Source organism: Primulina tabacum, chromosome 4 (assembly GCF_025594145.1).
Source record: "Primulina tabacum isolate GXHZ01 chromosome 4, ASM2559414v2, whole genome shotgun sequence".
NCBI classification, from domain to species: Eukaryota; Viridiplantae; Streptophyta; class Magnoliopsida; order Lamiales; family Gesneriaceae; genus Primulina; species Primulina tabacum.
Genome location: NC_134553.1, coordinates 40,130,618 through 40,145,225, shown reverse-complemented (window position 1 = coordinate 40,145,225; position 14,608 = coordinate 40,130,618). Strand labels below are relative to the sequence as shown.

The window sequence follows — 14,608 nt, the reverse complement described above, 5'->3', positions numbered from 1 at the left end:
TTACTACAATTTTTGAATTGTCTTAACCAAATATTATTACCGCTTCTTGCATGGTATAATAGTGTTTTAACTCTTGCATTTTAAATTCTTAAGGTTTAATACCCTCATTATATATATTTTTAATTAATGACAAATTAATTTAGAATAGAACATTGCATGGTAAACTTAACTTAAAGTTTAAGTATTTAAATGTTATGTTTAATTTCTTGAATATATTATACTTAGATTAATTTATTCTCATTTGTTTACATATTTTAAATTAAGCTTTAATTAAATATTGAATCTAAAATAATTTATTTACCAACTTAGCTCTAATTAATTAAATAAATTCTAAAACATTTTATTTCTTTAAATTACATTATTCCTTGCCTTAAATTAAATTTAGGAATATTTTCTTATTATTAATCTTATCTCAAATCTCCAAACTCCGATCCGACCTCGCGTATTTATCCTAAAAAGATAAAACTAAACATCTACTTTTAAAATAATTAAAACGCTTCATATATAAGTAAAATATTCATTTTTTTAATTTAAATAATAGAAATTATGCATGGCTTATACGTAATCTGATTTTCGGGTTCTACAACTCTACCCCCGTTAAAGAAATTTCGTCCCCGAAATTAAAACTTACCGAATAACTCGGGATAACGACTCATCATCTCTGGCTCAGATTCCCATGTAGCTTTCTCCTCCGAATGATTTAGCCATTTGACTTTCACTAGCTTGACCATTTTGTTCCGAAGCTTTTTCTCTTGACTACTACATCAGCAGCCTGCTGCACAATCTCCGGGCCCAATTCTGCTCTCTCCCCTACTTCATCCCAATGAATAGGCGATCTACACTTACGACCGTACAGTGCTTCATATGGAGCCATACCTATAGACGACTGAAAACTGTTGTTATAAGTAAACTCCACCAATGGTAGCTTTGATTCCCAACTCACGGAGAAATCGAGGACACATGCACGAATAAGATCCTCCAAAATCTGGATAACTCTCTCGGACTGACCATCTGTCTTTGGGTGAAAAGCTGTGCTAAACAACAACTTCGTACCCATAGCTGAATGTAGACTCTTCCAAAATGATAAAGTGAATCTAGGATCTCGGTCAGACACTATAGAAACGGGAATGCCATGAAGTCTAACGATCTTCCGGATATATAACTCAGCATACTGGATCATGGAGAAAGTCGTCTTAATAGGCAAGAAATCGAGCTGACTTCGTAAGACGATCAACAATCACCCATATAGCATTCGACCCTCTGACTGACTTCGGCAGACCGACAACGAAGTCCATGGTGATATTCTCCCACTTCCACTCGGGAATAGGAAGAGGCTTGAGCATACCCGCTGGTCTCTGATGTTCCGCTTTCACTAGCTTACACGTTAGACACTCGGATACAAATCGTCTGATATCCCTCTTTATTCCTGGCCACCAATATAATAATTGCAGGTCTTTGTACATCTTCGTACTCCCAGGATGAATAGAGTACGACGACATATGTGCCTCAGATAAGATATCCTCTCGAATAGAATCGCTGCTCGGAACCCACATTCTGTCCCGATATCTGACAATACCGTCTCTAACTGTGTACAAGATACTGCCCTTGGCTTCATCTCTCTGTCTCCACTTAGCCAATTGCTCATCTGCTAACTGCCCACTGCGAAAACGGTCTAAGAGAGAAGACTGGATCGTCAAAGTAGATAGATGAGGAACTCTACCTCGAGGATATGTCTGTAAATCAAACCTCTGCATCTCAAACTGAAGAGGTCTCGAAACCACCAAATGAGCCATCCCTGCGACTTTCCTGCTCAACGCGTCTGCAACTACATTAGCTTTGCCAGGATGATAGCTAATGTCACAGTCGTAGTCCTTTACTAGCTCCAACCAACGCCTCTGCCGCATATTCAACTCTTTCTGTGTAAAGAAGTATTTGAGACTTTTATGGTCGGTGAAGATCTGACACTTCTCTCCGTACAAATAATGCCTCCAAATCTTCAATGCAAATACTACGGCTGTCAAATCTAGATCATGGGTAGGATAATTCTTCTCATGAGTCTTCAACTGACGAGAAGCATATGCTATCACCTTCCCATGCTGCATCAATACTGCGCCTAACCCGAGTTTCGAAGCATCGGTATACAGAACAAAATCTCCGGGTCCTGAAGGCATGGACAATACTGGCGCTGAAATAAGAGCTTGCTTCAATGTATCGAAGCTCTTCTGACATTCCTCGCTCCACACATACTTAACATTCTTCTTCGTCAATGATGTGAGTTGAACTGCAATGGAGGAGAATCCCCGAATAAACTTCCGATAGTATCCTGCTAGCCCAAGGAAACTACGGATCTCTGATGCATTTTGCGGCACAACCCAATCTCTGACTACTGCAACTTTCGCCGGGTCTACCTCAATACCGCTGCTAGAAATGACGTGGCCTAAGAACGCCACCTTCTCTAACCAGAACTCGCACTATCTGAACTTTGCGAATAACTTGTGCTTTTGTAGGGTCTGCAATACTGTGGTCAGATGTCTGCTGTGATCCTCTTGATTCTTTGAGTAGACGAGAATGTCAGTCTATGAATACTATCACAAACTGATCAAGATACGGCTGAAATACGCGATTCATGAGATCCATGAAGATCGCTGGCGCATTCGTCAAACCGAACGGCATCACAAGGAACTCGAAGTGTCCATAACGAGTCCTGAAAGCAGTCTTGAGAACATCGGCGTCTTTCACCCGTAACTGATGATACCCAGAACGCAGATCAATCTTAGAGAATACGGAAGCTCCCTGCAACTGATCAAATAAATCTTCAATCCTCGGGAGTGGGTATTTGTTCTTCACTGTAACTCTGTTCAACTCCCGGTAATCAATGCAGAGCCTCATCGAACCATCCTTTTTCTTCACAAACAAGACCGGTGCGCCCCATGGCGAAAAGCTCGAGCGAATGAACTCCTTGTCAAGAAGTTCCTGAATCTGTTTCTTGAGTTCTGCCATCTCTGTCGGTGCTAATCGGTATGGTGTTTTAGAGATCGGCGTAGTACCGGGCATAAGCTCAATAGAAAATTCCACCTCTCTCACAGGTGGTAAGCCAGAGACGTCGTCAGGAAAAACGTCTAGAAAATCCCGGACAATAGGAACATCGGATGCTGACTGTTTGGGCGTCTCGGGAATAGATACAAGAGTAGCTAAAAATGCTCGGCACCCTCAATGACTGAGCTTCCTAGCCTGGACACAAGATATCATACGCGGTAAATTAAAATACCTGTTTGGCTCGAATAAGAATTGTTCCATCCCAGGCGGTCGGACGAGAACAAATCTTTGCTGGAAGTCAATCAAAACTCGGTTCCTCAGTAGCCAGTCCATCCCTAGAATGATATCAAATTCTGGCATCGGCAGAACGATAAGATCCGCATACACAAGATTACCATGAATTTCAAGGTCTATATCTCGGATCACATTAGTAGCTGTCATCTCCTCTCCAGAAGGCAATGCTACGGAATACGCTATGTCTAGCCCAATTGATTTGATCTTGAGAGAATTTGCAAAGGTTTCTGAACTGAACGAATGAGTAGCCCCTGAATCTATCAAGGCTCTCGTAGCTGAACCGGCTATAAAAATTCTCCCTGAAAGATTGGAATATTATGCTAAACCCAATAGTTTTACAAGAACTATGCTTATAGACATGCAAAGGTCAAAGTTCTTCTAGCCTAAATTCCCGTAAATAACACTGATTAGAGCATGCAATCCTATCATAAATTCTAAGTTCAAAGTCTTATCCCAAAACATTAAACTTCAAATACAACTTAAGGATTTAGGATACCTGTCATGAGCATCGTCTCCGGATTACGCTCCGCAGCATGTAGAGCAAAAACTCTGCCTTGGGTAGGCAGATTCTTCTGAGGGCAATTCTTCAATATGTGGTCGGTACTACCACATTTGTAACACTTTCCCAAACCATACATACAAGTCCCAGCATGACGACGTGAGCACTTGGCACAGACTCGGTAATCCACTGTCCTCGGGACTGCTCGTCCCTGCTGTTGCTGCTGCGGCCCTCTGTTCCTGGGTGGACCGTGGAACTGTCTCTTATTCTGGTGCGGCGGCTGAGGGGGACGGTGTGGTGCCTGAAATAATCATTTACCCTGGCGATCGCGCTCAATATCCTGCTGGTCCCGCTCTGCAGCTAGAGCTCTGGAAACAGCAACGTCATAGGTAGTAGGGCCAGCCACCCTAACATCACGGCGTAAGATCGGCCGCAGGCCATTCAGAAAATGCCTCAATTTAGCTCCATCATCATTAGCAATTAGGGGTACAAAATGACATCCCCTCTCGAACTTACGGATGAACTCCATAACAGTCAAGTCTCCCTGCCTCAGGGTCATGAACTCCGTGGTCAACCTCGAACGCACCTCCTCAGCAAAATATTTAGAATAGAATACCTCTGTGAAGCCCGCCCAGCTAAAAGTAGTCAAATCCAAAGCCACAAATGCTCCTTCGCACCACAGGCGAGTGTCTCCTACCAACAGATAAGTCGCACAACGAACCCTGTCTCCATCTTCGAGCCCCATGAACTCAAAAATAACATCAAGGGACTTAATCCATCCCTCAGCAGCCATAGGATCGGACGTCCCTAAGAACTCCTTTGGTCGCATCTTCATGAACCGCTCATAGATAGCCTCTGGTCCCGTCTGTCTGGCTCCCGCTGCATTGTTCCCCGCGAACTGTGCGAAGAACCGAGTCATCCCAGCTAGCATCTGGGCATTCATGTCTGGTGGAGGGGGTGGTGGTAAATCTCTCTCCTCGTTCTCCCCTTGTCTCTGATTCTCACCGTCCTCATGACGGCGCTCATCATCACCTCTCGGGAATATTTCATAATCTTGACATAAAATATTTCATGCAATCATGATGTAAAAATATTTCATGCTTTAAACGAAATGCGTAATCGTAAAACTTACAGGCCAAAGACGTGACTTCTTGAGCTTCTCGAGAGCAGTAGTAGTACAACCCTTTACAAGATCATAGGCTCTGATACCAACTGTAAAGGCCCGTATTTCGTATTCATATTTTTGCGGAATTATTAAAAATTTTCTAAATAAATAAATATCTTGCCTCATTTATAAAATAAACATGTAAATAATTTGAACTTTAAAAATAACAGCGGAGTGAAATATTGTTTTCAAACAACAACTTAAAAATATATCCAACATATTAAAACTGAGTTTGAATATAAGAAAATGCATAAACTAAAACATGAGGTCCTCGGGTTTACTACTACTGACCCAAGATAACTCACTGGTTCCCGTCCTCGGCCTCGACCTCATCCGTGCCTACAACAATCAAGTCTACTGAGTCTAAAGTATATATCGTGAATAACAAGTAAATATATCATAAAATCGCATGCAACGTAAAAATATGGTATCGTAAAGCGTACGGTGAAAATCGTATCATGAGTAATTATATCTACGTGCATATCTGAAAATCATATGTAAAAGCTTTGCTCAATAGAGCTCTGTCATATCATATCATAATTTTCTGGTAGAGATAATGTTTCTAAGCAAGTGGCCCATAACATAGCGTAAGCGCCTGATCAGACTAAACCACAGTATACTGGGCGGTAGAGATCAATCACAGCCCTTGGACTGGATGTCCGTACCCATACATAATCATAAACCGGTCGTAAGTCACCGGGCGGAGAGGTCCTCGGTTGTTCCTACCGACTTCCAAACCCATAAGCATAAGGTGGCCACAAGACATATAGCATATATCTCAAAAATAAACATTTTATATTTTTATGCACGTAATATAATTATAACCTTATTTTTACCGGATGAGTTGGATCGCTCCCAGGCTTGCTGCGACTTAACTCTAATATGTGACACATGCAAATAATATTATCTTGACTTAAACTTGACAATAGAACACACCCTCAATAATAGAACCAAAAGTGCGACTATTAGGACCAACCACTTGATTTTTAATCATGGTATCGTACCAATCCGAACCAACCTTAAACCGACGTTTAATCATGATTAAAAATCCCCCAAACATACTGAAAAATATGCATAAGAACTGTAAAACACGAAAATGGGTGAAAGGAATCCAAAAATATATAACACTCTTTCGAGAGTCATTTTGGCACCTTTCACCGTAAATTCTCGTATGACCTCTAAACTCAACCAAATCACGAACGGCCAAAAACACGACTTTCCTAACTCATTTGGGTACTGCCTAGTCTATGGTTATGGGCTAAAAGCCAACCAAGAACTCAAACCACCCCAAAAACCGCAACCTAAAGTTGCTGTAAAAAAAAACAGAATTTCAGCATTAGCTGCTGTGTGTGCGTGAGCTATATCTCTGAAACAAATGGCCATGGGCTTGAACCAATGACCAGAGACTCTTAACGACATCCTAAGGCATGGCTTGGACCATGGCTAAGGGCTAAAATCCAGCCACAACCCAAGCAAACACCTGTGACAACAGAAAGTATCAACCGAGAGCACCAACTTTGTGCAGTGGAATGTATTGAGTTGTTTTACTGTCTTGTGTCGTTCCAGTGGCCATTTCATCGACCATGGCTTGATCTAGACATGATGGAATGTTGTATGAACCATGGATATGGGCTAGAAGCCAACCACAATCCAAACCCCACCCAAAACCGAAAGTGTACACACACAGAAAATGAAGGAACCGAAGTGCACTTGCGTAGTTGCTGTGATGTTTTTAATGGATCTGTGAATTAAACCATGAAAGAACGATTTGGTCACGTCCTAGACATGATAAGGAAGAGTTCTAACCATGGCTACAGTCTCTAGGACAGCCAAGATTCGAACAACATCCTTAACCATTCCATGACAAAAATCATGCCTCATTTCTGCACTTAAATATAAAGTTGCTGTCATTTATTTGTTTGTGCGTGTATGGATGTAAACCAATGAACCAATAACACCCTAACACACTCTAAAACATTCCTAGAAGCAGCCTTGAGAGCCTGGAATCGAAGCAACCCCTGAAATCAACAAAACATTACAAACGTGAAACATGAACACATGGCCGAGAACCTGTGCAGATTTTTAGAAATTGTTGCTGTCAAATTTCGTTTTTACCTCATGAATCCTGAACATATAATGTTTAAAAATATTTATAGGACCTGATTGAAGAGCAAAGAAACAATATATACATGCCTGGAAATTTGTTTTGAAGAAAACAAATCAAAACGACAATACGACGCGACGGGATCGGAGTTGGCTTCCTTCTTTCTAATTCAGCTGCTGCTGCACGATTTTTAGCTGATGTTCTTTTCTGAAATTTCAAAGGTAAGGGTGTAGTTGATGTTAGGGATGAAGGTGTTTGATAAAGGAGGTGTTAAAGGGGTCTTGAAGTGCATTGAGGAGGGAGTTACAAGTGAGAATTTGAATGGGTTTGAATTGGTTTCCCTTCCCCCTTGCTGGCCGATGTTACTCCTCTTTTTCTTGCTGTGATTCACGCTAGTTTGTTTGGATCTTGTTGAGGAAGGATTAAGGTTAGTTATGGTGTATGTATTACCCATCATTATGGAGATTAAAAGTAGGAAGTGAATGCACTATAAAATCATTTAGTGGTAAATTTGAATGAGGTTTACTACAATTTTTGAATTGTCTTAACCAAATATTATTACTACTTCTTGCATGGTATAATAGTGTTTTAACTCTTGCATTTTAAATTCTTAAGGTTTAATACCCTCATTATATATATTTTTAATTAATGACAAATTAATTTAGAATAGAACATTGCATGGTAAACTTAACTTAAAGTTTAAGTATTTAAATGTTATGTTTAATTTCTTGAATATATTATACTTAGATTAATTTATTCTCATTTGTTTACATATTTTAAATTAAGCTTTAATTAAATATTGAATCTAAAAGAATTTATTTACCAACTTAGCTCTAATTAATTAAATAAATTCTAAAACATTTTATTTCTTTAAATTACATTATTCCTTGCCTTAAATTAAATTTAGGAATATTTTCTTATTATTAATCTTATCTCAAATCTCCAAACTCCGATCCGACCTCGCGTATTTATCCTAAAAAGATAAAACTAAACATCTACTTTTAAAATAATTAAAACACTTCATATATATGTAAAATATTAATTTTTTTTTAATTTAAATAATAGAAATTATGCATGGCTTATACGTAATCTGATTTTCGGGTTCTACAGGTTATATACAAACCGTCGCTAATATAATAGCGACGGTTCAAAATACACTGTCGCTTAATTCGATAAGCGACGGTTTTTATTAACGACCGTCGCTATGTAGCAACGGTTCAACCAAACCCGTCGCTATAATAGCGACGGTTTTGGCCACAACCGTCCCCGATCTAAATCGGCGACGGTTCAACCAAACCCGTCGCTATAATAGCGACGATTTTGGCAAAAACCGTCGCCGATCTAGATCGGTGACGGTGTTTACGAGAACAGTCGCTATTATAGCGACGGGTTTAGTTGAACCGTCTCTATGATTCTATATATACCGAGCTTCGCGAACATTTTCTTAAACGATTTTTCGTCTATCTCTAGTAGTAGTTAAACTCTTATCAATTTTTTCGAAGTTTCATTTTTTTTATTTTGTACTAACAATTTTTCATATTTATTTCGTAGATTTGCTCGTCGGTGCGATCTTCCAGCGTTACGTGGAGCTGCATATCTTCGCGCAAATCAGGTTTTAAATTTTTTTTGTACCGAAAATTTACTACATAATATAAACTTTTGCGTAGTATTCTTTTTAATGAATTTTATGGATACAAACCGTCGCTTCTTAAACGGCGGTTTTTTAAAATATGTGGATGTCATAATGTTGTACAACTCCAACTGTTTGTAGAAATTGAGCCAAACATTTGCTAAAACAAAAATGTGTAATCAACCAATGTTTTTATCAATCGCACCAAAAGGTGCTACTCTTACGAAGATTTGAATAAAATAATGATCAAAATGGAATTTATTAATATTGGATGATAAATAACTGTTCTCTCGATTTGAATAAAATAATGATCAAAATAGATTGTGTTAATATTGGATGTTAAATAAATGTTCTCTCGATTTAACTGGATATTTTAAACTCTATAATTTTATTTAAAACTTCTAGAAAACAGTAAATATGCCAATGTTTAAAATAATTTTGACATAAATGGATATTATAAATTTTAACATAAATGGATATAATAAATCTTTAAATTGAAATTTATTACTTCATGTTTAAAATAGTTATCATATAAATGTATTTTTTTGACAATTCATTAAAAAAATTTAAATCGCCGTCATCACCTAAAATGTTTCTCGCTTACAAGAATGGAACTGAGATAATGGCACGCCTAAAGCGTGACATTTAAGAAGCACGACTTCATTTTTGATAGAGCGAGACAATTAAGAAGCACGACTGCTAATTTGAACGCTCACATAGCACAGGCTCTCGCTGGCACAGTTCACACCCACCAATTTGGAGGTAAATGACTCATCCTTCACATGGTGAATTGCTATTTTTATGAATGGAGTGATTTCCCATGTAGAGGACATATTTATGGCAGACAGAGTCTTGTAACTCATCTTGTTACCCTTTCTGTTAGCTTCCGCCACGGATAATCTGCTGTCTGCATGCCATGTGTTTGTTGCTATGTTTCTTTGATCATTCCGTTGTTTCTTTTATTGGGTTCCTTCATTTCATCCCTCAACATGGATTTAATTGAAATTTTATTGCTTTTATGGCGAATCGTGAACTTTATATTTTAATTTCAGTCGCCCTGTGTTTTCTCTGCAGGTTGTGTATTGGTTTGTTTGAAGATTGGTATGGCTGAAAGACAACAGCATGAACCTTTAAATTCCATTGATCCTTCGCCGAAGGAAGACATGATATCCTACGTGATGGCGTTGGAAGCCGCTTTGTTACCGTGCTTACCTGCCAGAGAACTTCAAGCAATTGACCGTTCTCCCCATCCTTCTCATCAGAGTAAGTTACCATCATGCTTGCGTGTTTTACCTCTCCTTTTGCATAAAATATTTGTTTTTTCCATTTATTCTCTGGTTATGAGAACAGGTTGAACACAGAAGGTCAAGGAAGACGGTGACGCAAATGGTTGACACATGAATTGAGGAAGTTAATATTTTCTGCTTCAGACGTGAAAAAAATTAGTATATTAGGTAGCAATCTAATTATCTATAAGTGTTTTCAGAGTGGGAAGTTGATCTAGTTGTTGAGTGCAATTTTCTTGCATATCTGCGGGTAAGCGGAAATTTTAAAAAATTTGTTTTGACGTTTCTTGGGCGTCATGTGATTTAAAACTATTCATAAGGCGTTTAAATTTGATATATCTTTTGGTATTTAACGCTGACTCCAACTATCCCGGTGTTTAGGCGGTAATAGTTCTTCTTTTAAATATTTGCGAACTTTCTTCAATCTTCTATTCAGACACATGATTAGAGACTTCATTTCCTAGATTGTACTAGAAATCTAGGAGAAATTCACGTCGAGATTAGATCGCCGGAATTGGATAACTCTGGCGGTGGTGTGGGGCGGCAGCAGTGTAGGGACGGTGCACGGTGGCGTGTGGAGTTGCACGGTCGTGCCTCTTCCCAAAGGGGAGCGCCATTTTTTTTCCTTTTCTTAAAGTGGAGAATTGAGAAAATCTAGACTTGATTTTTTCTTGTTGTGTTTATTGTGTGATAATCAATTCTTTGATAACATGTATTTAATAAACTTATTATTTCAATCCTACCAAGATTCTATTCTTATAAAGATTTTTTATTTTCATTATTTAAAAAGTCTCATATGTTTTTTTTATTCTTGAAAATACCATGCATATTCAACTTTTGATAAATGCATGATATAAATACATACATACATACATACATACATATATATATATATATACACATATATAAAATTAAATAACCATTATTTAAATACTTAATTAATTATTAATTGATTAATTCTAGACTCTTCTAGGATATTTAATGAGAATGTTATACTTATTAGTTAATATCACTAATTTATTATTTAATTAGTATATTTTAAATTTATTAAATAAATAATTGTGAACTCATCATAATCCTGATTGACGATCAGACATTGCTGATATATCGAGGGTATAAATTTCGTTCATATAATGAAAAATGAAAATTTCGATTGATTCATTTTTGGCAGCTGCTACATTTGTGAACTCCTTCATTAAAACAAGATGTTTCATTCCCCTAACTTAATTAGCAGTCTGCAATCATTGGTACATCGAAGGTTGCAAATGAATTCGATAACAATTAGATGTATCTTTGAGTAATAATAGTGACAACATATGTGCAGCTAAGAAAACACATTTTCCTAAAGTACATGTCCTTCTCTGGACGGAGACTCCTTGAACTATTAACTCATCATATCACATAGGATATCTTCACTCATAGGCAAACGATGAATCTCCGGCTAAAATGCATAGATTCCTACGTGTTTCGAAACGACACCCAACCTCGCCACCTATTAATCTTCAATGGAGTCGGTAAACGGACCAAAGTGCATGTTGTTACGTAGAACTTCCATGTTGTCCCGGGTGAAAGGACTAATCATGTACAACCATAACTGCGGATTATTCTACTCGATAAGTGATAACCATTTGGACAGTTCGAAAGATAGTTGTTCAATGCCTCATTAACTGATCACCCATCTTTATGAATGAACACCCACATGTACTTACCAATGAAATGTGGCATTTTCATCTTAGATGTTAGTTTCAACCTCGAGCGTCCTTTATCCTTGTATTAGGTGGCTGAATCAACTAGGAATATAGTACACTTCCTAATGAATTTCATGATCCACTTGACTCATGGACCTCATGGTACTTATAGTAGATTCAAAGATTTTATTTATGCTTGCATTGATATATCTACAAAATAAATTTCATAATTAGATAAAGTCATAAATATTTTTAAAATAAAGATTGTTTTACATAAGAGTCAATAAAATCTAAGTCACAAGTTAGTTCGCTGAGCATCTACTTTAACACTAGTTTCTTTGTGACTTTTGTTATGAGATACTTTAAGCGATGTCGGTTTACAGAAAAAATTTTACTGAATAAAAATACAATAGTTGCTAGCCCATAAAAGAAAATGTTCAATTCGTATGTATCTTATTCAGTTGAATAAGAAAGCTTGGGCTTGTGTATGTTGCTCGGTGATCGTCTTGCATAATGAAATTCTGGTTGGTTGACCGCCTTTCCTCGCTTTTTAATTCATCCATACACTGTATTCGTGAATAATTAATTAAATTTAAGGTGAGTTAGCTGCGCAATGCTCCTTGTTGACTTGGAAAAGGTTACATTTCTCAATTGTTTTTTAGTTGATGTGGAAAGACATGCTAGAGATTTCATGGAGACGGCAAAAAAGCTTCAGCTCTACTTTATCAGTTTGCAGCGTGATGATCCGCCTACAAGAGAAGAAACCTTAAGGAAGGTAATGTCAGGACCATAAGTCAGCAAAAAAAAAATTGATTATTTATTAATTGCAATAAAAATAACACTAGAAAACAATGAGTATTAACAATCTAGAACACTCTTTACAAAAACAAAATTCTCACTACCGTCCAGTATTCGCCTCACTATTTATTCCATTTTCTCTATCTCCCTCTTCTAACGGCTCCACTATCCTAATGCACCTTCCTTTTGTACTCGGTTTGGAGGGTTAAAAGGGCTTGTGGCCATAACATATAACCCGAGGAAGTAACTATGATTGTCATGATTAGATTTTATGGATATCGTCTAGTAATATTATTTTCAGGAAATTGCTATGATGGAAGAAGAGTTGAAAGTAAAGGCCGAGTTGATTAAGAAGCAAGAGAAACTGATTCAAGGATGGAGGTCTGAGTTGAAAGAGCAATTCGATAAACACAACATTGAGTTAGAAAGAGTGTAAACAATTATATCTCCATAGTACATGTTTTTTTATGCTTGGCCCTGTATATTATTGTTGAATGAAAAACATGATTGTGCCCACCTTACCGTTAACTTGAACTTTTGGAACAAGCAATTTCAACATGGTATCAGAGCTAGGGGACATAACTTTGATCCTTTGAGGAAAAAAAATCTCATATGTTTCTTATGTTAGTCTTGAGAATTTTTGTTACCTAATGCCTGATCAACATGAACATGTGTTTAACTGAAATATTAATTTCGAACATAATTCTTCGTTTTCTCCTTTACTCTTCCGGGTGTGTTCATGAATAAAACCATAATTTGGCTATTTCCCCTGAGTTGAGCTTTAGTTTAAGTGAAGTAGTCTTGCTAACTGATGGTACTGCATTGAGAAATAACAAGTGTGGGAATTCAGGACTCAGGAATCCCCAGATGCTTTTGTTAATCAAATCTGAGGTCTATGAAGATGACTCAATTTCAAATGAAACACTAGTTGTATGAATGCTTGTAAGAGTGGTATTAACTGAAGCGCGGTCTAAATGAAACGTGTTTTACGAGCTTTCATTTAGAACACTTGTAGTTTCATATTTGCTTCACTGAAGTTTATTTATAGGCACTGCATTTGTATACAGGCAGTTGGCTTAAAGCTCTATGGCAACAAATGATGTGATGTTGGATTAATTAGTCTTTGTAACATTAACTGTGATGTTTTTCGTCAACATGAAGCCTTCTATAGCAAGTAAATTTCAATGTTATTTTTATGTCAAATTTATTATTATATTGAATATTTAGATATTTATGTCTATATGTTTCAGATTTCATTTTAGGTTGTAAATTTAAAAAATTATCATATCACCCTCGATCTGAAAAATCAAGAAAATATTGTGAAACATAGTAAAAAAAATTTTTAAAAACATCTTACTTGAATATGAGTTTTCTGGAAACTTCGGTTCTCTCTTAACACAAAACACCAATATGGTAAACATAGTCGCACAATTTTTTGTTAAGATCATATATTTTCGAGAAATAATTACAACCTACGAAAAACTAATTCACTCTTTAACAATTATAAATATTTTAAATTAATTGTGTACGTATTTACATAAAAACTGATTTAAATTTGTAGCAACGAAGAAGTTTTCAAAGTTAGTTCAACCCCCTACCTTTGGGTGGATGAATGGAGGGGAGGCAACTTTGACGAGGTCCACAACACGTTTACTTCTTCTATCAACTCTCATAACATAGTAATTAAGATAAAACCGTTTCCTCATATCCCTTTTCATCTCATCTCACGTGATTATAGGGTCTTCTTCACATCGTCTCCTACCCAATACCAATTTATCTCACCAAGTAGCGGCATAGTTGATAAACTCACTACAAGCTTGTTTTACTTTCATACCTTCCGTATAATCCCGGCTCTCAAAAACACACTTCATCCTCTCCTCCCAATCAAAATACTCCTTTGGATCTGCTTCCCCACATAAAGTCTCATCAGCTTCTATATCTACTGCCACTACAAAAAAACGGAAGGCATAGCGATGGTTTTATTAAAACCGTCGCTATTATAGCGACGGTTTATAATATAACCGTCGCTTATCAAATTAAGCGACGATTAAATAAAAATCGTCGCTACAATAGCGACAGGTTCAAGATAAACCGTCGCTATATTAGCG

At 37.3% G+C, this 14,608-nt stretch overlaps 1 protein-coding gene across 4 annotated transcripts in view; it reads left to right on the top strand.

Annotated features, from left to right (window-relative positions):
• Positions 1–8,556: 8,556 nt before the first annotated feature.
• LOC142543257 (mediator of RNA polymerase II transcription subunit 28-like) overlaps positions 8,557–14,608 on the top strand; it is a 48,320-nt gene continuing 42,268 nt past the window's right edge. Inside the window, exons 1-4 of one of the 4 annotated variants that reach the window (XM_075650400.1) lie at positions 8,557–8,710; positions 9,803–9,991; positions 12,365–12,477; positions 12,802–12,957. In XM_075650400.1, the coding sequence (XP_075506515.1) occupies positions 9,832–9,991; positions 12,365–12,477; positions 12,802–12,936 (408 nt within the window). In that variant the 5' untranslated portion in view covers positions 8,557–8,710; positions 9,803–9,831 and the 3' untranslated portion in view covers positions 12,937–12,957. Of the gene's footprint in view, positions 8,711–9,780; positions 9,992–12,364; positions 12,478–12,801; positions 13,152–14,608 lie in introns of those variants that run through there. The other 3 variants (XM_075650396.1, XM_075650399.1, XM_075650401.1) reach the window with 3 other exon arrangements.